Below are 26,496 nucleotides of genomic sequence, written 5' to 3' on the forward strand. Positions count from 1 at the left end.
CAGACTATGAGTAACCTCTTAACACTGGTGAGCAAGAGTGAGGCAACAAACACTGGCAAGAGACTTGTATTTAAATGAGAATGACCTCTGTGTAGCAATATTGGCTGTTACCATGTCCAAAGACATTTGAAGTAGGTGAAGAAAATCCTCTGCTGCACCTCTCCTCATTCAGCCACAGTGTGTGCTCTGAGGCAAAAGAAAGAAATATTTTTGTTAAACATTTTATTTTAAGCATGTACAAGACAAAATAAAGCCTTGCCAAACAAGGGTTGTTACCATAGTTTGTAAAGAGAAGTGTGATATTAACACCATGACAAACCATCTGCTATTCTAACCGATTCCTTAAATGACGTTTCCAAGGAAAACTAATGTCAGCAGAACAGAAGATTAAAGAGGTTGCTATTTGAAAGATAAATTAACAGAATACCTGATGTCACCAGCCAAGTCTTACAAAGCAAGATTTTTCCTAGAGCCTGAAATTATCAACATTAACCTCTTCCTAATAAGATTTTTAAAGGTCCTCATGTAGCATACACAAAAATTGTTATGAAGATAGGAGGAAGTCAAACAAAAATGCTCAGTAAAAACACTCAAAACCCAAAATGTAATGGGCATGGCTTTCCACTCTTTCAGTTTAGTGCTGTAATTTAGTCTTATCCAAATGTTTATAAACCAGACAAAAGCCGAAGACTGACAGTGGTTTACTCTCATGTGCATCTCACAAGGCCATGGAGAATAGGACCCTGTGTATGTGACAAACCCTATGGAATGGCATCACTCTATAGGAATTACCCTTTTAAGCTGGTGCTTTGTAATGGGTAACAAATTAAAGTAGAATGGATCAATTTCTTGGGAAAAAAAAACCCTAACAATTTCTATGTATAGTTAATTGACTTTGGTTTTTAAGACGTTACATTAATGCTTTTCCCATAGTTGAAGCATTTTTCAGGTTCTTTCTCATTTACTGTTACAAATGTCATATTGTACGATGAAATCTACTTGAATTTAGCCAAAGAACTTTAGAAAATGGTTACGTACACATATCCAGACCTGCACATACAGATAACATGACTGAATACTTCTCATTCCCTAGGCAGAAGTACCAGAGGATTAAATTCGTAAGATATTTTAAACAATATACTGTGAAAACATTATTAGAATTTAGTCTACACTGTAGTGTAGGAAAACAATATTAAAGTTCAGAGTAAAATGCTCAAACAAAACAGCAAGAAGAAAATAGTCTTATTCTCTGAAGCTATTATAGCTTAGCTGAGAACAAGTTTATCCACTGTGAGAAAAGTTTGCATAATAAAATCTGAATTTGTTTCTGTTTCTTTATGTCTATATACAAGTTAGTTAAAATCACAGCCTGTAGAAGAAATTCCATGCTATTGCTGTTAGATTTCTTTTATTTCTTTGTTACACAGAGTATGTAGTATAGAAATATCCAGCTTACATATTTTTAAATAAACTTTCTTTATCACTAAGTATGTTAAATTTAATCCTTCAATTTGCTTGCTTACAGATTCGTTACTGGGCTGCTCATGATAAAGAAGCAGCTGCACAGCGGGTACAAGTGAGCAATCAAGAATATTCAACCAAACTGGAAAACCTGAAGCCTAATACACGCTACCATGTAGATGTTTCCGCCTTCAATAGTGCAGGCTATGGACCTCCCAGTAGAACCATTGATGTTATTACCAGGAAAGCACGTAAGTAAATGGAGCATTAGATTAAGTATAATGTCATGTACTTCATTATTATATGTTGCATCACAGAATCATAGAATGGTTTGAGTTGTAAGGGACCTTAAAGATCATCTAGTTCCAACACCTCTGCCATGGACAGGGACACCTTCCCCTAGATAGGGTTTCTCAAAGCCTCATCCAACCTGGCCTTCAACACTTCCAGGGATGAGACATCCACAACTTCTGTGCCCAACCTGTTCCAGTGCCTCACCACCCCCAGAGTGAAGAGTTTCTTCCTAATGTCTAATCTAAATCTCCCCTCTTTCAGTTTAAATGCATTGCCCCTTGGCCTATCATTATGCGCCCTTGCAAAAAGTCCCTCTCCAGCTTTCTTGTAGGCCCCCTTTAGGTACTGGAAGGCTGCTAGAAGGTCTTCCCAGAGCCTTCTCTTCTCCAGGCTGAACAGCCCCAGGTCTCCCAGCCTGTCTTCATAGGAGAGATGCTCCAGCCCTCGGATCATCTTCATGACCCTCCTCTGGACCCACTCCAACTGGTCCATCCATCACGTCCATCATGTCTTCAAACTTGGATTCTCATTCGTATACCCAATGTTCTCCCTTTGTGTGGTATTATTTCTTTGAAAATTTCTACCAAGGCTCTCCTTCTTTTTTTTTGTTGCTATGCACAATGTGGATAACTTACAAAAGGCAGTAAAGAGACTAAGATTATACGCTCATAGGAGGTTCAGCTACAAGCTTGGACCAAGTTGCTCAGGGCTTTATCCAGTTGGCTCTTGAAAACTTCCAGGAATAGAGACTGTATGACCTCTCCAGGAAACCTTTTCCACTGCTTGACTTTTTCTGAGCATCTAGTCTGAGCAAATTTGTGACTTTTGTCACTCATATTGCTGCCACACTACTTTGAAGAGCCTGGTTCCATCTTCTTGATAACCTCCCTGTAAGAACAGACAGGTGGCTCTTAGGCCCTCTCCTAATCAGTCTCTTATCCAGGGTGAACAAGCCCATCTATCTTACCCTCCCTTCACAGTGCACGTGCTCCAGCTCCCCACCAGGTCAGTGGCCCTCTACTGAACTCATTCCAGATTACCAGTGTCTTTCTAGTACTGGAGGGCCCAAGGCTGGACATGATATTCCAAATGATGAACAATTCAGACCAGCTATTACTCAAACAGCTCTACCTTTTCTTTCTGTTTAGTCAGTAGCAAAACGGATTGTATTCTGATGGTTAAATTTGACCAATTGCCATTTTCATTAGTAGTAGAGAAAGCCAGGATCAGGCAGCCTTGAAAAGTGGCTGATCTGAATCACACCCTTGAATTTACATGCCCTAATAGGTTTCTGAATATAGCTCCTGACTTAATGATGACACCTAATGCTAACACATGCTGAGCAATGCTCAAATGAGAAATATGAGCTGATGATCTCCAGAAGGCTGCTGTGATACTAAGACAATTTGCTTCACTTGTCCAATACTCGCTGGCCACATTTGTTCTAGGTTATCAGACAGAATTTGTAGAGTAAAGACATGGGTCAATCCACAAAGTCAGATTTACTTTGTGAAAAAATTCACAGGAGGATAATTGCACTTTTCCTCTGCATTCTCTTCACACTTACCCTCCTGACTGCTTTAATGTTTTATAAAGAAATTGCATGAGGGTATTAACATTCTTCTATACATAACATCACACCAATTTACCCAAAAGGTATGACTTAACTGATTGTGCAGTTCTAAAACAGTTAATCAAGGGAAAGATTTGGGGGTTGTTCGTATTTCGGTTTAAACCATGCTAATATATAGTGTTACATATACCACGGTAGTTTCAACACTAAGACAGTTTTAAGGCTAATAAGGAACTCCTGTGAGTACAGAAATAAATTGAAACAACAGAAGAATATTAAAACAGAATAAGAATATTAGTGGTTTTGTCACACAATTTCATGGCCTGGCTGCTGAAGAACTGATCAGGTTAACATTTCAAACATAACTACGCCACGTGAGTCGATGCAGTTCTTCTGTCCCATCACCTACTTCAGCGATACAAGCAGATAGGTAAATTTTAGATTTACATTTGAAATGTGTCCCATAGTATTCCAAAATTACATTCCAAGGTCAATATCAAGTAACATTATCTTCATAAAGAGTTAAATGCAGCTTAAAAATGGGAATATAGGCCAGTAGACAGTTCACGTCCTTAAAATCTAGCTGAGTCCTCTGCCACACCCACATATACCCTCAAGTATGTGCATTTACAGTGTAATTCTGTCTCCAGTTTTTTGTTAAACTTTGAATATGACTTGGCCTGATCCAGTATCGCAGCATACTTGATAATACCCCTAAAAGATAATTTAGATCTAGTAAAGATTCATGATTTTGCTTTCTGTATAATCATAGTCAATAAGAGATGACCTTTCAGTCCTATATGATCTCAAGAATACAATTCGACTTATCAAGCAATCTCTAGATTGACTTGGTTAAGTACTTGGCAGGGTATTAGCAAAAGCTGGACTAATTCAAGCTTCTGTTGCTTTAACCAATACAGAGTTTGAAAGCTTTCATTCGAGGTGATAGTTAATTCAACAATTTCTGACAGTAAATAGTGTATTTGTGCAACTTGCACCTGCAGAGTTCACTTGTTTTGAATAAGATGACTCCATTTTATAAGCTTATTGTGTGAAATTTAATTAATGGTTTCTTTGTGGGATACTCCAATTTCTACTGAGTTAAATGCTGTAGAAATATCTTTAAATGGTTAATGAAATATTTAATCTTAGTGAATAAATATGACTTAAGCCACACTTCTGGGAGGTTCTGAACATAGTTGCATGCCAGCAAACACACATGGTCAACAACATAGCAAAGGGTAATTTTGACCACTTCCATTGTGGCAACATAGAAAAGTAAACCCGCAAGCCAGCTGCTGCACAAGACATCCAAAATTGCCTGGCTGGAGCTGTAGCTGTTCATTCCAGCAAGGAGACTATGCCTTAATCATGTAAAGATCAGCCTAATTTCCCTTTTTACATTTTTGCATGTCTTAATAAAAATGTCATTGAACTTTTATATAATCTCATTTATGTGCACATTATATGTATGTTGCTTTTCAGCTCCAAGCCAACGTCCAAGAATTATCAGTTCTGTAAGATACGGTTCAAGGTACATCATCACCTGGGATCATGTGAAGGCTATGTCAAATGAGTCTGCAGTTGAAGGATACAAAGTATGATCTTTGAAAATATTTTTTATCTTGATGTATGCTACATGAGGTGCATTTTATAGACAGGTTGAATTTTGGTACCCACTAACACTTAAATATAGTTGCAACCTAAAGATCTAGGTATCGTGCTCAGAGATCACAGACATCCGGTAGGCTTAGGGAAAGCCAGTGGGCTTAGTTGATATGATGAGAAAACATTGGGGCACGGAAATTCATTTGGGTGGTAAGCCATACTGTGGGAAAGTTTAGATCAGTGACTGCAGCAACCTAATTTCCCATATGATTACATTTATTGTCTATTGCCTAAAAATAATGCTTCAAAAATTGTACACTTCAGTGGTTTTTCCTTATACCAGAATGCACTGTTTCAGCTTCCTTTCCCATCTCCATGGGAGCTACAGTTCTTGGAACACAAGTTCTTTAAAATCTGTAAAGGTAGAGGAGGGGAAAGGACACTTAACCTCATTAGATGCAATTACTGTATAACTAGAGCAAGTGTATATGCTAACTATAAGCCATAATGAAAGCTTCAAAAATTAATTCCTGTTTAACTTTGCTGCTTGCTTGGCAGTAAGAAAATGAGTGTCATGTTCTACATGTACAAATTTTGCTTGAGGAGTTGAACTGCTTCCTGGGGATTGCTGAGAATGTTTCACAGAAATGATACCAGAAAGACTGGAGATCTTTTCTAAAGGTCCCACAAAACATATACCATGGAATTTACAATAGTTTAAAAGCACTGAGAGTTAATAATAAAATTTATAATTGTTTCATTTATGAAAATGGTAATAAATTTTATGTCAGAAGACCTAGCCGAGTTCTGAGATTTTTGTTTGATGCTCTTTGTCACCCTGCCTTATTATCCTCCATCGTTTAATTACTTATTTCAAATGTAAGGATTGAAATTATTTTTCAAAAGTTGGCATAATTTTATAGCAGAGAAAACGAGGAAACATCCTGTCTAGATTCACCCTATATAAAATGGAAAAAAAGTAGTATCTGCCACTAGGTTTTGAGATATATAGGCTTAATATATAAATAAAAACCTAATACTTTTTCATTGAAACAGGGTACATATGTAACTGTTTTCATGGAAATGTAACATTTCAATAACGATGTTTACTATGACTTTTCCTAGGTACTGTATAGACCAGATGGACAACATGAAGGCAAGTTGTTTTCAACTGGAAAGCACACAATAGAGGTCCCCGTCCCCAGTGATGGTGAATATGTTGTTGAGGTCCGAGCACACAGTGAAGGAGGAGATGGAGAAGTAGCTCAAATAAAAATTTCAGGTGAGCAGATAACTTCCCTTCCTCTTTCCCACACTCCTTTGAAATCTTGGATGAAATATTTTACTCTTTACGCTATCCAGAAATGGGCACGCCTTTCTCAACCAAAATTTGGGAGGTAGCTCTTCAGCAGTGACTGCACTGAGAATTAGCGTTTATCTTAAAGTATTTCTGAAGACTCATACTGCACACAGGACACTTCAGCAGCAGTCCAGCTCAACCCTGGAAGCGCTGCCAATCTTCCAACTATCAGACTGTTTCTACTAGAGCCCGCAGTTAGACTGCCACTTGTTAGTAGCGTACTACAAGCATAACTACATGGTGCAGACCTCAGGCTCAAGACATCAGCTTTCAATAATCCTATAGTTCCTATTACCTGTTGCCTCTGTATCTCATTCCTTTGTCAACTGCCACTAAGAGAAAAGTAACTGAGAAAAGTGAGTGGTCCACAGTGATCCACAGCCCAGTTGCTAGGAAGGTTCCACTTTTCAGAGAAGAGGGAAGCTGTGACACAAAGAAATAAATAAGCAATGAGAAATGCAACATGCTCAACTTTAGACTGGTCCAGATGATTGGTAAAGAGGGGAAGGGAGCATGGCTCAGGCTGTTTCAGCTTGTGCTCAGTGTTGACTGAGCTCAGACATGGTCTGCACATCTCATTCCTGTCAGTTTTGTAATTGAAGTAGTGCCTTAGCACACAGGGTATGAAGTAGAACATATAAATAAACATCAGGGACTTGAATAGTGTCTTTGCAAGGTTATAATTTAAACACTTGAGTTGTATTCTTGTCTTTTTCATTAAAAAATGAACTTGGGGAATAGTAAGGATTAAACAACAGTATTCTTGTCACACAGTCAGTGGAACCATTATTGTGTCTTTTAAAAAACGCAATGCCTATGCTATATTATCTGTGTACTGTGAGAGAAGCTACCTGTTCCTAAAGGAGCGGACCTCCGATCTGCCGGTTTTCAGTAACGTGCAGTTTATATCACCTAGTGTGAATTCACAGGTATCACTGGTTTTGTTTGTATGGAGCATCTATTCCAGTCTTGATCAGAAAATCCATCATTTGCCAGATGCGTTGTTTTCATGATTAATCACCTGCACTGTTGACCTTTTTTTTTCCTAATTTTTTGTCTATATTTATCTTGTTTCGGGATCTGGCCATTGCTTCCTTTAATAGCTTTTGCCTAGATTAAAGTCTTTTTGTGCCTGATATGTTCTCTCCATTAAGAAATGTATATATATTTGTCAAGTGACTGATCAAATGCTAAACAGACTGAGCACCTCGAATTTCTCCATGATAACATTTTCTTCAGACCTTAAATAATTTCTACATCTCTTCTCTTCACCTCTCCAGCTTCTGAGAATTCCTTTAGGAGTGTAGACAATATAACTACGTGCACTGTTCCAACTCTGCTGTCTGCGGAGACAGTCTCTCCTCCCTAAACTTACTACTCCCAGCATTATTCATGCAAGGCTTTCATTAACCATTTTTTAACTTGCACTGGGCTATAAAGTGGTGTTGTTCTTGTTCGTCCAACACCAGCTCTAAATCCTTCCTGGAATCCTTGCTTTCCAGGACACAGTGTCCCATCCTGATCAGTGTGGCATGTCTCATTTTCCCTTAGTGTATAGTTTTGCGTGTGGCTATGATGAAGCACAATTGGTTTGAATGACTTAAGTTCCCACACTGTCTGGATTTCTGTATAAATGTGTTGTCGTCATTAGTCTTTACTACTTTGCCATTTTGGTCCATATACACAGTTCCTTAGCTGTTTCATCAGCTTCTGATTTTGATGAAAATGATGGGATTGTGTTTGATCTATTACTGTTCACTGTGAAATGACACTAGAAATTCAATGACCATTCTTCAATAATTGTGTTTTGAAATCTACCAGTGACTAAATTCTTAATCCATTTAGCATACACTGTTAATTGTGTGTACCATTTTCTATGAGACTGTCTTGGAGTACTAAGCCAACCACTTGGCAAAAGCTGTCATACATTGCTTTGTATTATCATACTCTTGGGGAATCACTTTTAACATTTTATGAGTTGCAAGAAAGTTGAAGCAACTGCTGTCTTTAGAATGTCTTTAGGGTATATCTTTGTGTCATACATATATTATCATCCATCATCAGCATGGTGAAAGACTCTTTAGGTAGTAGCAGATGGATTACTTCCCAGACTGGAAGCAGAACCACACGTCAGCACCACGTTGAGCCCAAGCTGATCAGTCTCACCAGTGAGGCCTGCCCCAAGCGTGCCCGTACAGAGTTAATGCCTCTGGAAGAGCTAGCACTTTACAAATGCTCATTCATACAAGTTTTGTATTCTCTGTCTTCCACACTGCAGACAAGTTTTCATCCACAACTTCTACCATACTCCAGCTAGACAGAGAGGGACTGTGCCTCCGGTGACCTGGATAAAAGCAGCATTCCCTGAACTCAGTTTAGGAAAGGAGATTGAAAAAGAGACAAAAGGCAGGGTAATCTTTTTGGAATACACAGTATACAGAGAATTTGGCAAGCAAACTTTGTCCAAAGAGCAGAATGAAATGTAGTTTTAAGACCCACACATGGCCAATTATGTCTACTAATTTTTATTCTAAAGGAAATTTTCTAGTAGGTGACAGGGTTTAGAATAATTGCCCAAGAAGGGTGATAGAGTGGTGAGCAGCTTTTGAGTAATGATATTTTTTCTCAGAGACTTGCAAAGAAGATCTAGTTTGATAGGAATGTGTGTTCTGGTAGTTGACTGGCCAAAATGAAACTTACATGTTTACACAGAGATGTGAACAATAGCTAAGGCAAAACATAAAGCATCTTATCAATTCAGAGAGGACCATTGCCTTACTTGACCTTTAGGCATCTGATTTCAGAGTTTGCAAACCAAGTTAATTTCCTGCGTAAGTGAATGGGGAGAATTAAGCAGGAGGCAGGGGTTCAAAATAGCCTGGGTGCTGCCCAGAAATGATCAGATCTTAAGCAAATTGGACGGCTGCACTGAAGAGAGAGGAGTGTCTAGAAAACCTATGTGTCTTCCAGATTGGTGTTTTCCTGCTGTTCACTGGGTATCGGATCCAAAGTAATCTACATGATTTAACTGAGTTAGATGTCTAAACTCCCATTGTATCAGTTGTCATCTAGAGTGTAATTCAGAAGCTTAATCAAAGCCTGTAGCATTTGAAATGTCCCAGATGCCATGATGAAATGTACCAGGGCCATCCACAGAATGCTGGCAGGCAGACATGATCTACAGGGGACCTGAGGTATTCTGGATCAGCCCTGGAGGCCAGACAGGACACAAAAAGACATCTTTTGGCCTGTGTTTCAGGCATATGAGTTGCACTGTTTTGCAAACCAAAATCATTTCCTTGATTTGTGTGGCTACTGTTGCTGTGCCAGGCTACCGTGTTGTCAGCCTGTTGTGGATGTACTCTGAGCAATTCTTAGCACTTGCTGAATTAGATCTGAATTAGGTTTAAGTACAAGAACATCTAGTTCAGGAACCTTAACTGTCCCTATTAAAAATACGGCACATTTTAACTAACAAAAGTTAAGTTCGAAAGTCAAATGTGAAAGAACCGAGAAAGATATGTTATTTCTAGCTCAACTCCTTGTCTAAGGGAGAAACTGTCTTCATGTTTTCCTCATCGCAGAAAACCCAGGCACATGCTGAAGAGGGAGGAAAACATCATCCAGCAACTTTGCTCTCACATAACCAGTCAGCCACCTACGGGATACAGTGTTTTAGTGGAGAACGATAGAAAGGAAGTTTACCAAACACAGCCATCTCACCTGCGTTTCTGTTTAGTGAACATGTTGAAATATAATTGCTCATCATAAAATCACTCACTGTATATATGCTGAGCTGCATTTCAGCATATTGCTATAATAACTGTAAAATATACTATTGAACTGTTGTATTTTATTGACCAGTGCCGATGTACAGTTAGGGGTTTGGGGATATTTTTCAAACCCATTATAGTAAATTAATGAGCTACACAATTTAAAATTCAATCTTGAGATACCACAACCAGCTGAAGGTCAGAACTACTTGTTTAACAAAGGGAGTCCATTTCAGTGGCTAATAGTAGGCTTATCTGTTTTCTTTGAAATATATTAAAGGCTGAGATTTTTTTTTTTTTGTCTCTTGCATGCTTTTTTGGATTGCAGTGCATTGTCATAATACTAATTAATGTAATCAAAGCAATCTTGCAATCAGTAGGAACTAAAACCATATGGTGCTTGTTTCTTTTCTCATTTCACTTGTGTAACAGCACTGGCCTCAGTGCAATTAATTTACTCCAGAGTAGGGGAAAATAGAGTCAAGCTCTCAAATTTTAAAATTTTATCTGAGATCAGGAAAAGGGGAGGGTAACTTCTGATTTTGGAAAATATGGTGAAAAAATAAAGATACCATGCACCTTCACCTTCAAATGTGAAATTAAGTGAATGTCTCAGTTTAAATAGTGACATGGACAAAGAATAGTTTATGTATTGTATATGCTTATAGCAAGAGAAAAAAGTTACAGCTTCTGTGTGTTCACTGCACACATATATATACACATATGAATTCCATTTGCCAGAGGCACGTTTTAGAATCCTGAAAAAGTATTTGCTTTGAAGCATAGCTTTTTCAAAGGAAAATGCAAAATTTTTGCCCGTACTAACTCATACAAACATTTTAATTATTTTCTATTTTAATATATTTTTATTATTATTTAAAGGGGACATTAATATTTATTGTACATATTAATACCAAGTAAATCAGGTGATCATTCACTTTTCATGTGGTAAAATAAAAATCTTTTGATCATAATTTGAAAATGTCCATCTGTTGCAAAGATGGTTGTAGTAATAAGAAAAGAGGAGATCATAGGTAAAAATCATAAGGATTGATGATTAAAGCAGTCCTCTAACTGGCATGACAGTCCTCTGTTACTGATCTTGGAACTCTACTATTCATCTGTGGTAAGAATGTAGCAAAAAGCTTCTACTAAACTAACAATAATTTCCAAAAGAGCTCTCCTCTATAAGAACTGTAATTTTCAGTGCATTTGGCTGTTGTGTCGTGGCTCAAAAATTAAGCAGAAAATACTCAGAATACCCTCTAACGTAGTACATAAATCTGTCTAAACCAACATATTCGGTTCTCTGCTATTTCTCTTGATTTTCCTTGATCGTCCCATTTTATTTCATCAAAGTTCTGATGTATTGGTACTGCCTCCTTCCAAGCCTTTGACAACTAAGGTTTGACAATTCCATGAATTATAACATATTCAGTGCTAGAACAAGCTTTCCTTGAAAAGCCATAGTCTCTTTAATTTCAATTTCTCCTCTTTTTCTTGTGTTTGAACTCAACAGCAGGACAGATTGCAGAAATGTTTTCATATCTAGTTACTTTTTCTTAGTTTGCATTATCCTATGATAATCCAAACGCTGTTTATTTTGTCATTTATGTTGATTTATATGGGAAAGCCTGGATACATAATAAGTGTGAATGCAACAAAATTTCATTTTTAGCCATAAGTCTCCTAACTAAGCTGTGCAGTGGTGGTTGACAGGCTTTATAGCTAGAAATTGGTTGTGTGTGTACATGGGTATAGAACACAACAAAGGTTTAAGAGAACAATATCACACAAAACAAGAGCAGGACAGGTTACTCATTGTCAGAGAATACTAACAAGACAGGAATCCATAGCTGCTATACATCAGAAAACAGAAAAAGTCACCACTGTCTTGAAAAGGACCATGTAACTTCCTCCTGCTTTCATCTTCAGTCTGAGTTGCTACATGCCTGTCTGTGTGAGCTTGGGAATTGCCTGCAAAATCGCCACTGAGGGCTATTGCATGGTCACATGAACTCATGAGAAGTCTTTAGTGCCTTAAAACATTAGCAGAAAAGAAACCTATGGCAACTTCATACACCTTGTTACATGTTTCTACTTGTTACATGTTGGAGATTTTGCTGACTATCCCCAAGCTTCCAAGAATGCTATAGGAAGGTGTGACTGTGTGGAAAACGTGTTCATTTTGGATCTCAGAAAGTAAAGATGCTGAAGACACTAAAAGATACTAAAGAAAAAAATACTAGAAAAGCATAGAGAAAGTGCTTGAGGGTACCACAGCTGTGGAGCGAATTCTGGGTCAGGAGTGCAGGAGAGGCAAAGAGTCTTTAGCTAGAGTAAGGATGGCTAGTAGGTAGTTGTGAACAGTAAGGAAGATGTAAGTAGGAAAAGATTATTCACTTGTCTTCACAGTATGAGAATGAAGGTACTCAGTAATGTTAGCAGGCAGCAGAATGAAAGCTGTCAAAGTAATACTCTTTTACATGGCACAAAATTAAATTGTGGGCTTCCTGTGACAGGACGTTGTGCAGGACAAAGTTATAAATAGATGCTTGTTCTCTCAGCTGTTATTTAAAACTAGGTCCTAGATTCAGCCTCTGACTCAGGGGATATTGAACAGAAGCTACAAAGTAGCTCAGGAGCTACTTTGAAACAAGTAGGAAAGAACATAAGAGGAAAGTCATATTTTGCATGCCGTGATTTATTTTTTTTTTCCTTTCCACTGCCTCTCTTACAGACTGCTGTTGAAGTCAGTATCCTGAGCTAGATAGGCCTTTGATCTGACTCACTAAAGCTGATCTTATACTCCTAGCTTCAGTAAAGTGTGCTGTGAAAGGCCTGAGTAATATTTAGTTAATGACAAAAGATTAGTTTTTCTTCTGAAGCCCTTGAATACTTTCTTTACTGTTTTCAGCAATTTGGATGTTACTGACCAAACAATGACTGACTTTTAAAATGTTTAAGGAGAAGAAGAAAAATAAATTTTGCTTCCCTGTGCAGTTAGAAATACCTTTTTTAAAAATTCAGCAAGCTTTTGATTGCCAATGTTTCAGTAGGATCATCCATTCATCAATGAATTCAAGGTCTGACATTCAAATTCAGTTTGGCTGAATTATTCTTCTATGCAATTGTTGAAATATATCATACAGGTTCTTTCAGGTTTTTATTACACGAGCCCAAGAACACTATACTCCTTCACTTTAATGAAACAAAATGTTTGGTATTTTATAGTCATTGTACTCTACCATTAATAGAAGATGGAAAAAATCCAAAAGATTGTTATTTAACTCTCTTATGCTTAAATGTAGCAACCTAGTAAAAAAAAGAATATCACAGAAAAAATCACATAGCTCGAAGAGTGAATGCCAAGATTATTATTTTGCTTTAATAGTATAATCCCTTTGATGCATAGTGATTTAATTTAATACAAATGCATATTCTGCTTTCACCTCTTGTTAGGACGTTTAACTATTGAACTATATTTATGCAATATTTTTAATTGCTTTGAGAAATCAAAGCCAACCAAGTAGTGTTTAGAGTGATTTAAAATAATCTTTAGAAGACTCATCTCATTAATTTTTTCCCCTTAATAATCTAGACAGGATTGCAGACATGATCACAGAGGTGAGGGAATGAAGAAGGGAATGCTTTCTAGTCGTGACAGTTCTTACATCTTTTAATTTTCAAGTAGCAAGCCGTGCAAATGCATTATTCAAATCCTTGTGGTGTATTTCAGTTCAGTGGTTAATATTCTGTCTTACTTTATATGAGTGCTGTGGAGTGGTGGCATACTCATACCTCTCAGTTTTATGCACCTAACCTGGCCAGACTTTTTTTCTTCTTATCCAGGAGAGTGATTGAGAAGTCCCAGGTTAGATGTCTGCTTGTTGTGGGTTAGGCCGCTTCAGCAACCGAATTGCCGCCCCCCCCCCCCCCCCCTCGAGTCGTTGACTCACCCTCCCCCAGCCCCAGGGATGAGGGAGAGAATTAAAGGATAAACGGGAAACCCGTGGGTTGAGATAAGAACAATTTAATACAGATGATTTAATACACAGTGTAGATGCTCACCACCCCCTCGTATGCGAAGCCCGTCTCATCCCAAAGCTGCAATCCCGGACAAACGCGAGGCCCCGAAATAGAGAGGGGCAGAGAGAGAGAGAGAGTACTCCGAGAGTGGGAGTACTGGGAGAGAGAGAAAAAGAAAGAAAAACAATAGAGCAAAAGCGCAGCAAACGCAAAAGAGCAAAAGTGGCGAAAGAGCCAAAGCGCAAAAGCCCTTCTGTCCGGCTGACCCTCACTTTTATACTGGGCATGACGCTGCATGATATGGAATACTAATTGGCCAGTTTGGCCCTCAATCTTAGGTTCCACCACAAATCACAAGGGGAATCGTGGCCCCCTTATCCCGCCATGCTTCTGCACTCCGGCACACTGAAAAGTCCTTGGAGTCTCACGTCCAACCACAAACATCAACTTGCTATCAGCATTCTTCTCGGAGCGAGCCACTGAGTAAAACCAAAACACGGAGCTTCTAGCTGCTAAAAAGAAGAGCTAACTGTCCCAGCTAAAACCAGGACACTGCTGTAACACACTTTTGGACAAAACCTCTCTCTTCGGAGAACAAAATCCAGTGATTTTGTGACAAAGGCAGCACTGATAGTTTTCTGGTTACTTCAGTAGCAAAGTCCAAGGGACTTCAGAAGCACTCTTTGGTAGTACAGAAGGTGCACAGCTCTTAAGTCTATTATTGAGGAAGTATCACAGACTGTAGTTCCTTTAATAAACACCAAGGTTTAGCGTAGTGGAGAGGGGCAATCTAACAGAAGCACATAACTGTATCAAGAGCTGTTACAAAGATGATGAATCCAAAGTCTTGATGATGGCAGATGATATAATACAGTGCAGTGGCCAGAAATTGCAATTTGGGAATTTCAAACTGGATGTTACAAAAAATTTCACCCAGAAGGTAGTGCAGGTTACCCAGAGAGGCTGTGCAGTTTTCAACTTTGGAGATTTCTACAACTCAGGTAGGCAAAGGTGTGGCTGATGACATCCAGTGTTGATGACAGTCCTGATATGAGTGGGAGATCAGACTAGACAACCCCAGAGGTACAACCAGGTATAACCAGGTATCCTGTGCTCCTGCGAACTGTGCAACTTTTGAACTTCCCATCTACTGACAGTAAATTAAATTATAAATGTTTCATTAGAAGCATAGTTTTTACTGTGATTATTTGGCAGGTTTGTATTCATGTATAAACAGATTTATTCGTTACTGTACATATAAAGAGCAGATAAAATCACATATTTGCAATCTCGAACATATCTTTTAAGTTCCAGTGACCATATAGGAAATACTTGTGTATGTTTTGCCTTCTTTACATAGGTATATAAATAGTACATCTTATTACATACTGAAATTCTCCATGCCTTTTTCAGAATACTTGAAGGACTTCAGTGTCAAAATGTTCTTGCCTTTAAAGATTAATGCTGTATGTTTTACTTTCACCATATTTCTAAAGCCTTTTCATAGAAGCAATAGATGGAGAGTTGACGACAGATTTCTTAGAAGCAGGCACTGGAGGAAAGTGCTACCTCGTCTGTCTTCTGTGCCTGTTCAGCACAATTATATTAAACCAGTGGGAAGGGAAGGAGGAATATTACTTCTGTTAAAGTAGGAAATGTCAGAAGGATCCTTCATCTAAGTCCGTGTGAATGTTTCAGAGTATCAGATTTGGTGCTTGTGGCTCTAGCTATAGAGTGACTGAAGAACTTTATCAGGAGAGAAATTCTAATAGAAGATCAATTGGAAAATATCTTCTCTAGAAGCATGAAAATTTGCTTGAGTTTTTGCTTTTCAACTCCTGCTGTTTTTAAATCAAGGCTGCAAGCCTTTTTGGAGGGTATGTTTTAGAAAAATCCATCTTCCTGGGCTCAATACAGGAGAAATTAAGTAAAAAGCTACTTAAACTCTATTGTATGTGAGGCAATATTTACATGATATAGGATATATGTTAAAAAACATAACAGTCTTTTTGCGCTTAATTCTGCAACAGCGTTACATTCTAATACTGCTGAACAGAAATAAGCAAAATGTAATATTTAATGTGGCAAAATAAGTCACTCATCTGAACAGATGAGCAGCTGTTTAAAGCTGGGTTCAGGCACTGCTGGCTCGTTTAGATTATCTGCAAAAAATTGTTTCTCTCATTTACCTCCACATGAGAAGATTTTGTCTCTCTCGCCCTAAAAGAAATATTTAATGCATTTCTAAGTTATTATTTTCTGTAATAATAGAACACAATGATGGTTTGTTTCAATTTTTTTTTGACATTACACAGAATGGAGGTAAAAAGCTTTGTTGACTTTAAAGGAAGCATTTGCACTCAGTTACAATGACTGTCAGTACTTCTGTATCAGGACACCAAAACGTAAAATGATTTGCTCAGCTGGAGGAGAATGTGATACTGATCACAGCCTTTCCTGCATGTACCTACAAAGTCCTCACAATCTGAAAATTACTTGGTTAGAGAGCCAAATGGAGTTGCCAACAAATGTATTGAAACAGGAACAATTTCTACACTAACCTCCTGATCTTGTTTTTTTGTGTGTCTTCTTGCTAGTTTCTACCTTCATCTCTTTCTCCTTTTGTTTTACTTTTGTTTGAAACTGGGCAAATTCAAGCATTCCCAGTAAACGTTCTATATTAACCAGTGTACTTTTTCTCTGGTTTATGCAGCCTACACAGCCCTCTAAGATTCTTCATTCTGCCTATTCCTATCTATCTTCTTTACCAGAGATCCTGCTACCCAGCTACCCTGGAAAATTCATAGATTCATAGATTCATAGATTTCTAGGTTGGAAAAGACCTTAGAGATCATCGAGTCCAACCATCCCTAATCCCCATTAAACCATATCCTCAAGTAGCTCATCCACCCTATTCTTAAACACATCCAGGGATGGGGACTCAACCACCTCCCTGGGCAGCTTAAATTGTATTGATCTTTCTGGTTTAACAGTACCCAATTCTTCAAAGTATATCCTTATCAGTAAAAATAACGTTATTTTTCTCTAGGGAGGAACGTGCTAGGTCAGCTGTCTGCTTTCTTGCTTTCTGCAGTAACTTTCACGCCCGATTTAAGATTTTTTTCTGCCTTGCTGAATAGCAAGGCCAAATTTAAGCTGAGCTGGCCTGTTGGACTAACTTATTTTCTTTGCTGTTTCTCAGTCCACTAGTTGATTCTGTTGCATATTTGCCACGTTGCTCCCCAGCTCTGGGCAATTCCTGTTCCCTTTGTTCCTTGCTTGCTGTGCAAGGACGCAGAGGGAGGGAGGCCATCTTTTAGCAGCACTGCCTGCCTTCTGCTTTGCTTCCTTCGTTCTCAAGGGCTGTGCACTGATGGGACTTACCTATATCTGAAGACTGTATGGCACATGGCCAGTTTCATGAGCATAAGCCTTGCTCTGTACTGTAAATGCTGTGCAAGCCTTGTCATGTGCTGCAGAGGGACGGTGGCCTCTCCCTAGCTCTGTCATCCAGCCTGCTGAGACCAGGCGCTTCTGCTCTTGTAGAAGCTGAGGGCATCCTTCTTTATCTTCTGGTGTGTGAGCCAGGCTTCCAGGATGAAAGATGAAGATTTTTAAGGCAGGCTTTTAATGTACCTCAGTATTTATATGTGCCACATTTGTTCCCAAGAACACAGAAATTAAAAACCTGTGATATTTTTCCCATTAATTCACCGTTTCACACCTGAAGAGTTTCTACTGTTCACCTACTGTACCATGTGGTTCTTTAAATGTGGACTATTTGCAAGTGAAAAGGAGTGACACATCTGGTGTATACTTGGAGTGAATTTATTTGCAAAAAATATTCACAAAAACATTTACAAATCCCTATTTTCTTGAACAAGGAGGAATAGGTTCCTCACTCAGAAATCCCCAGACATGCTAACTGGCCAAAGAAGATCTGTCCTTTTTCTTCTTTTCAGGGTTACAGTGAAACTTGCTCTTCTGACCTCCCATTTTTTCCTGAAAAATTAACCCTTTTTGATGAAAATGTGTCAATTACTTTCTCAGAGGATGATCAAATTCCTCTGAATGACTATAAACCATAATTTCTGAGGCAGTGCAAAACACGCTTATGTGGGAACATTCAAAGCCAAGTGTTTTGCCACACCAGACAATCAGTGCCATCACAGATAAGCTTTTCTGTAGGGGCAAGCTACTGAAACTCCCTCCAAATTCCTCGTGCTGCTTCAGCAGGCAGTTTGCAGCACTGAACACCTCGTCCTGGCTGAGCACATGGTTCAGCCTTACTTGGCCTGGCAGTATTCCTGGTGCTACTGGTGAGCCAGTTTGTCTGGTGGGATCGCTGACGACTGGAGAGACCGGGAAGATGCTGAGAGATGTGACAAGCCTTGAAACTCACAAAATGCATGTGAAGTACAACTACAACTGTTGCCTGGGTCACAGAAGGACCCCCATAGATTGTTCTTGCTATTATTTGCTCAGTATACTGCTTTAAAAGAGTACATTTTAAAAATATTACCTGTGGTCTTCTACTTAACTCTCCATGGAGAAGAACGTGTAATGAACAGTAATACATGTGAAGGGGAGGAGGTACCTGAGAAGTAATTTGCATTTATTAATAGTTAAATAGTGGCCCACTGACTGAAAATTACCTCTTTTTCCTCAGAGTCCAAGGCATCTTTTAATTTTGGCAGTCCAGGTCTGTAGCAGGGCCAGAGCGAATGGCAAAGAAGCCCCTGCAGCTGCCTGCTGACACTGCCGACGTGCCAGGTGCCATTACCAAGACAAACCAAAATGTTTACTTGGCTCTAGCTACTGGATTTTCAAGTAGGAGAAGACAGACTTAACACCATGTGATGGACAAACCACCCAGGCTATCAGCAGCCCTTCAGCTATGTTTTTAATGTTCTCTCTCTTTTTCTTCTCATAGCTTCAAAGCTGATCTGCAGATGCGCAGCAAACCTTAGCGTGGCACAAAGCACAGGCAGATACACAGACAGCATTATTGCCATCCTATACATCTACTGTGCTGCAAAACAGTGATTCACAGGGTTGTGAATTACTCCATAGCGCCTTTCTTGAAAGGTTTATGGCACAGGCAACAGGAAAATTTCCTCGTGCCCAAACAAAGGTATTCCTAGACAAGGGAAAGTTGGACCCATGACTTAGCAACGACGCCAGTGATATAAAATAAGCATGTTCTAATTAGTTCAGTTATTTTCCATTTAGCATGAATAGAGATAGCAGAATTTAAATCATGTCAGCTGATACTACCCATTTCTTTTGCAATAGTCTTTCATGAAGACAGTATTTCCAGCCGTGACAAGTGGAACTTCTTTTTAGAAGCCAGTTGACAGAACTACAAACCCACCTGCTTCTTTTATGCAATTTAGTTTCACTTGAAGAAATTACATTCTTTCTCTTCCTGCTCTTCTGTTCTACCTGGGTAAATATGAAAACAGAAAACAGATATTAATGAATGCTAAAGAAAATAGGTGCTAAAGAATCTAACAAACAGAGCAGGCAAAAATCCTTTTTTTTTTTTCAGGTGGCCTGATTTTTTTCCCAGAGAAGTGAAAAAGCTTAGTTAGAAGCAAGGAGAAACAGAATATGAGAAGCCTTTGCATTTACCTGTCTTAAAGTAAAAGAAAGAGATATTTAAACAGCCCCAGTGGAAGATCGGTCCTTGTGTCCTGGACCAAAAGGAGGATATTATTTACAGGAAAATGAGTAGGAGTTTGGCCATTCTTTCAGAAAAAAAGAAATCTATTTTGCAAAACAGACACAAAGGCAGACTCATTTCCTAACGAGTTACAAAAATTACATTACAAACTTAAATCCTTTATGAATCATCTAAAATACCAGTCTTGGTAAGAAAAATTTTTCTTTTCCTTACATTTATGATAACTTGTGTCATGAAAAATTTGTTGCAGCAACTGTATTGTTCAGATAGCCAGTCTGCATCTACCTGAACAATTTTTGCAGCACAAGAGGAGTGGATCTGTAGAGAGAAATGGCAGTGCTGAAGATCCGGCTCCACACTGTATGCTCATGTCAGTTTTCACTTTGCATTTCCTCTAGTCCAGTACTACACAGGGTATCCAAGACAGCTCCGCAGTGCGAAATAAACCCCAATAAAGGGGGCAGCTGAGATAGATACTCACTTTAAAAACACACTCCTTCTCAAACTTGAACAGTCATGTAGACATCTCCCTCAATGTTCAGTACCTGGGAACTGTCATGATTTAACCCAGCTGGCAACTAAACAGCCATGCAGCTGCTCATTCACCCTCCCCTAGCCCCTGGGGAATGAGGAAGAGAATTAAAGGGAAAAAGGGAAAGAGGCTCATGGGTTGAAATAAGAACAGTTTGATAATAATAATAAAAAAAAATTTAAATTAATAATGATAAAACAGCAAAAAATAATAATATATTAATATGTATATAAAATTATAATAATAGGTACAAACAAGTGATGCACAGTGTAATTGCTCACCACCTGGTGACAAACACCCATCCTGTCCCGGCAAGTGATCCCAAAACAGATAAGTCCTGACACCTCAATGCCGAATGAGTGAGTGGCCCAGAGAGAGAGATGGGGAGAGAGAGGGGGGGAGCTCTGAGAGACCGAGAGTCCAAGAAGAGACTGAGAGTGTCCCCCAGAAGAGAGAGATCTAAACTTCCTGGTCAATCCTCATCTATATACTGGGCCTGACATTGCATGATGTGGAATACTCCATTGGCCAATTTAGCCCTCAGTCCTAAATCTAAGTTCAAATCGTAAACTAGAAGTTGTGGGCACTTTGTCCTGGCTGTGCTCCCCCCAGTCTGTTGCACTCAGGCACAGTGGCAAAACATGGGAAGCTGAAAAGTGCTTGATGTCTCGGCACCAAGTGTAAACGCTATCACTATTCTTCTTCTAACAAACCCCATACTGAATCCAAAACACAGAGCTATTCCAGTTACTAAAAAGAAAAACTAACTGTCCCAGCCGAAACAGGGACAGAAACTAGGAAAACCGATGTCATTTGATACAAATGAATTCTTGTACAGTCTTTCCTGACAACAAAAGCAGAGAAAAGTTCTGCCACAACAGGATCAGCTCATGATTAGCCAAGGAGTAGCTTGTAGTTTGTGTATGTTGGCAGGGCAAACACTTTCCCACTGAGAAAGAGAAGTTATTCACATATGACAGTTTCATAAATGACCAGTAACTAATTTCCTGGTTCACAGATCTGATGAAAGTAAGATTTCTAAACAGATCCCTAGATTTTTTTTTTACAATTCAGTATAAAAAGATACTGATGTTGGGAAAAGGGCCAAAAATGTCCTATCTTAACAATAACATTTAAAGAAAATAATGATGTATTTTTAATAACAAATTGTTACAAAAACTTGGGAAATACATCAAAGCCAGAATTGTTTTAATGTCTGTTTCATTTAAACATTAAGTTGATTTCATTACTTTTGAATATAATCTTTGTAGAATAGTTACATGCAAATATAAATTTCCTCAACTTGATCATCATTCGACTTCACTCAGCAAGCTTTTTTTCATGTTTTCCTTCATTAGAAGCATTCAAAATATGACTTTAGTTGTGTCTTTCCAACTCCATTATCCTGGTCTAACAAAGGCAGAATACATTTTATGTGGATATTCTTAAATATAAAATCTGGATTTTTTTTTTTCTTTGGCTATTATTCATTCATTAAGAACCACTACTTTGATATGTACGGATAAAGACTACAGGAAAGATTAATATGTCTCATAAATCACTAAAAAATACATAAAAACATAATCCCATACTTTCACAATTGCCAAAAAGTGCAGTTGTTATGTATGAGAATATATTTGAACATATGTTCAAGTTCATCTTAAGCATAAAATTCCTCTCTTTATGGATACTTACAAAAGCAATTTTCCGGTGTGTTCCTTATCTTTCACTGAGGTGGATATACTGCTTCCTATGGAAAAATGTATGGTTCATAGAAATGTACTTTTTACAGCTAAATTGAGCTGATGAAGAAGAATTGGTAGGTCTCTCGTCTTCGTTTTCCAAGTACTTTCATATCAGAAAGGACTTAAGAAATCTTGACTTCAAGAACATCCCTACAGTAGTAGGGGAAAAGGTGGTAGTGGGAGCAGAGAAGAGTTTTGGGACATCAGAAGCAAGAGAAAGCTGAGGGTGAAGTTTAGTATGGGGGACAGGAAAGAGAGAAGAGCAGCAGAAGGACTTCATTTGAGTCAGGACCAGAGTCAGGAGGAGTAAGGTGGTGGACCTAGAAAGAAGGGGGAGAATAGAAGGAATATGGCTGAAGTTGGAAATAAATTCTGTAGGGAAAGCCCTAAAATTCTGCCTTCTTGGAAAATGCTGTGGATTTTCTCCCTGGTGGGGCAATGAAGAAACAGGGATCATGTAGAAATATGTGTTTTCACCTTCCATGGTAGAAACAAGAAGGGAAATAGTTGGCTCCATCTTGGAGACTGTCTTCTGAATATATCCCTGATGGGATCTGCATAGGACTTCAGGAGACACTTCAGGGTCAGGAGAAACTGCCTTTCACATCTGCCTTTGCAATAGCACTTAAATTCACTACTGAAGGCCTTCTGTAAACAAGTCAGGCCTTCTGTCTGCTAGTGGCATATGGTCTCCTTTTTCTTAAATGATTTGGTAAGTGACCAGCTGTACATACATGTGTAGGAACAGCTGCAGGCACATCCTGTCATGTGGTATTTGGTCAACTCATAAGCATACTTCTGTTCTTGGGACAAGGAGGGCAGACACTCCTCTGACACCTTGTCTAGAGAGAGAGATCTTGGATGAAAGATATTTTTAGACCCAGTTCTCTCTAGTGATACACATGTGCTATGTATCTAATCGGGTGGAACTTGATTTTTCCCACCATACCAATGCTTGGCAAGTGCTGTAATAAGGCAGTTGTGAGGAAAGAAGACTAAGCACTCTAGTTTGAGATACGCTCCCAAACAACTGCCTGAAAACTGCTGTTGTTTGGAGTGGGGCTGTTTAAAGCCAAATGAAGAGAGGAGATAGTGCTATGAACATGGGGAACTGCAGATGAAAGCTGAATTAAATGACTCTGCAAAGAGGAGAAGCTCTGCCCAGCACAAAAATTAAGACTGTATATGATATCCTTAGTTAAGACTTGTTTAGGGGACAGTGCTTTCGTCTCGGAATTGCAAATCGTACATGTATGGTACATCAGAGGAGGTGCTGATCTGAAGGACGTCAAATTCACAGTGTATTAAGACACATTGTGAAAACCCTGTCAGAAAAAATCCCTGCAATTATGTAGGTAGGAACCACAATCGACTAAATACTATCACTTCGTTGTATTCACAGCTAATTGATGAGCTGATGAACTCTGGAGTTTTCTGATTTGGACTTAGTCCACAGACTTTATAAAAATGAGGTTTGTTTTCAATCAATTCCATTTCCATCTAGTTTCTTTACTTTCTTCTTGTTATTCTGAGTAGGAAATACTGTAAGAATTAAATGCTTGAAGATAACTTACAGGTGTTTATTTGGCCAAATTCTCACTTCAAACTAGCATTTTTTTCACACTCAGGATCTTGTTTTGGGAACTTGAAATTAATAAACTCCTTATTAATAGGAGTTTTGAGGTAGATAGAAAATGAAGAATCAAGATTTTTATTTATCCTGAAAGATGCAGAAACTTCTGCAGCAGATGTGTAAAACCTATAGACCTGTCTTTCTAGAAGCTTGCATGATACTGGACAAGATGATGTGATTTACTTGTCCTTGCAAGAGGTCTGATGAGAAAATGTGAATGCTATTTTGAGCCTTTAACTTCTATGAAAGATACTTGAAATTTGTCATACTGTGCCTGTTGTTAGATAAAACAGGGCTGCCTGCTGAAATCTCTGCTGTTTGGTTGATAGAATCATAGAATCATTTACACTGGAACATACCCTTAAGATAATCAAGTCCAACTGTAAACCTAATGCTACCAAGTCCACCACTAAACCATGTCCCTAAGCACCACATCTACATGTCTTTTAAATATCTCCAGGGATGGTGACTCAACTACTTCCCTGGGCAGTCTGTTCCAATGCTTGACAAGCCTTTCGGTGAAGAAATTCTTCCTAATAGCCAATCAAAACCTCCCCTGGCACAACTTGAGGCCATGTCCTCTTGTGTTATCACTTGTTACTTGGGAAAAGAGACCAACACCCACCTCGCTACACCCTCTTTTCAGGTAGTTGTAGAGGGTGATAAGGTCTCCCCTGAGTCTCCTTTTCTCCAGGGTAAATAAACAATGCCAGTTGTCTCAGCCGCTACTCATAACTTGTGCTCTAGACCCTTCACCAGCTTTGTTGCCCTTCTCTGGACATGATCCAGCACCTCAGTGTCTTTCTTGTAGTGAGGGGCCCAAAGCTGAACACAGTATTTGAGGTGCAGCCTCACCAGTGCCGAGTACAGGGGGAGAATCACTTCCCTAGTCCTACTGGTCACACTATTTCTGATAGAAGCCAGGATGCTATTGGTCTTCTTGGCCACCTGGGCACACTGCTGGCTCATGTTCAGCTGGTTGTTGACCAATACCTCCAGGTTGTTTTCCTCTGAGCAGCTTTCCAGCCACAGTTCCTCAAGCCTGTAGTATTACATGGGATTGAGGTGACCCAAGCGCAGGACACAGCACTCAGCCTTGTTGAACCTCGTACAATTGGCCTTGGCCCATCAATCCAGCCTGTCCAAATCTCCCTGTAGAGCCTTCCTATCCTCAAGCAGGTCAACACTCCCACCCAACTTGATGTCATCTGCAAACTTAATGAAAGCACACTCAATCCTCTTGTCCTGATCATTGATAAAGATATTGAACAGAATCACGTGTTACCTTTTCAGTATGATTTTCCTCCTTCAGAAGAACATTTGCAGGAGAGCCATTCAGTGGGACGGTTCCAGCAGTTCCTCAGGACTGTCACCACCAGCAACAAGCACTCTGTCCTTAGTCTGTGTTCAACAGCAAGATGAGCAGTAAGCTGAGTCCCTCACTGCCTACCTACATGCTACCATCCTGACCTAGACGAGCACTCTCTGGAATGAAAGAACAGCCTGTTCTCCAGCTCCTTTGGCCCATCTCCAAGACTGACAGCTAGGCACAGTTTGTCTTGGTTATTTTCTCATATTGATGCTTCTTAACAGGGAGCTGGACCATGACAACACAAGCCATGTGACATAATAGCAATTCTTGTGCCTGTTTGCCAGAGCAAGTCAGGTAAAGTTTGAAAACTGTCGATGAATATTTTTTATCTTAAAATATTTGTTTAAGAAAGACCCTTGTGACTTTAACAGATGTAAATGTGTAAATGCCACACTGCTAGAAATCAGCCATCTGGACTTCGTAATCTGGCAGGTAAACAAACGGGCCAGGCTCTTTGACATCTCTCAGATTATTGCTGATCATATGAACATTAACGTTTCCAAAGGTGTCTCTTTGCTTCGTCGCATTTCAAAGACTCCATTAATTTTGTTTTCACATGTTTAAATATTTATTTTGACCTTTTACCTCCTGGTATAACCTTCTGGCTTGTTGGACCGGCCAAATCAAAATACACTGATGTGTTCTGAATGGCCTTGCTGCTTGTATAAACACGCTGCATAAACAGCTCGTGCAGAACAGAAGAGCAAGTCCTCCGCTGTACTGTAGCAAGTCTCTTTGTCCATTTCAGATCGTCCATGCAGGTAGGGGCTGTGCTGAGACACGCCAGCTGGTTTTCTTGCCAGCCTTCATACCCAACGTTCTTGTTCGCATCCAGCGTTGTTCCCCGCTGCCGCGAGTAATACTGAATTAAGACCAATACCGTGTTTCATCTGTTCGATGCACAGGTGCCACTGCTGGAGTACCGACTCTGCTCCTGGTCCTGGTGGTGCCTACCCTGGGTGTCCTCGCCTGCTCGGGATTCTGAATGTAGCTGGATTTACCTTGTCCTCCGCCTGACACAAAGGACTCCCTTTGAAGATGAGGACCACGACTCTTTTTGATTCCTGTGGCACCATCCTAAGCCAAATAAATTACACTTTAAAATAAATTACCCTACCGATTTCCTATGAACTTTAAGAGGACTGAGGCATCCAGGAACTCCTTCATGAAGTAAATCAACTTTTGAAAGGCTAAGAAATATTTTTAACTTGTTCCAATATGCCTTATAAAACACTTATGCTGATCTGTGACAGTTGCATGATTTGGTCCAATGGGGCAAGTTACAGTGTTAAAACCCAATAACATAGGCTGTACAGTGAAAGTAAAATCACCATTCGTAGGTGCTTTAACTTGAATAACAAATTGTGAAATATAATAGAGATTGAAATGTTGATTGTATGTGATAAATGTAAGAGTACTACGTCTGTCTG

The 26,496-nt window shown here is 39.2% G+C and overlaps 1 protein-coding gene across 2 annotated transcripts in view; it reads left to right on the plus strand.

Annotated features, from left to right (window-relative positions):
* The window catches only part of CNTN1 (contactin 1), a 99,569-nt gene extending 73,518 nt beyond the window's left edge, over positions 1–26,051 (plus strand). For both annotated transcript variants that reach the window (XM_086609822.1, XM_086609823.1), the window contains 4 exons: positions 1,526–1,712; positions 4,814–4,926; positions 6,062–6,218; positions 25,972–26,051. In XM_086609822.1, coding sequence (XP_086465948.1) covers positions 1,526–1,712; positions 4,814–4,926; positions 6,062–6,218; positions 25,972–26,051 — 537 coding nt within the window. The remainder of the gene's footprint in view (positions 1–1,525; positions 1,713–4,813; positions 4,927–6,061; positions 6,219–25,971) is intronic.
* The last annotated feature ends 445 nt before the right edge of the window (positions 26,052–26,496 follow it).

This window comes from Tauraco erythrolophus, chromosome 4, assembly GCF_009769465.1.
Source record: "Tauraco erythrolophus isolate bTauEry1 chromosome 4, bTauEry1.pri, whole genome shotgun sequence".
Taxonomy (NCBI): domain Eukaryota; kingdom Metazoa; phylum Chordata; class Aves; order Musophagiformes; family Musophagidae; genus Tauraco; species Tauraco erythrolophus.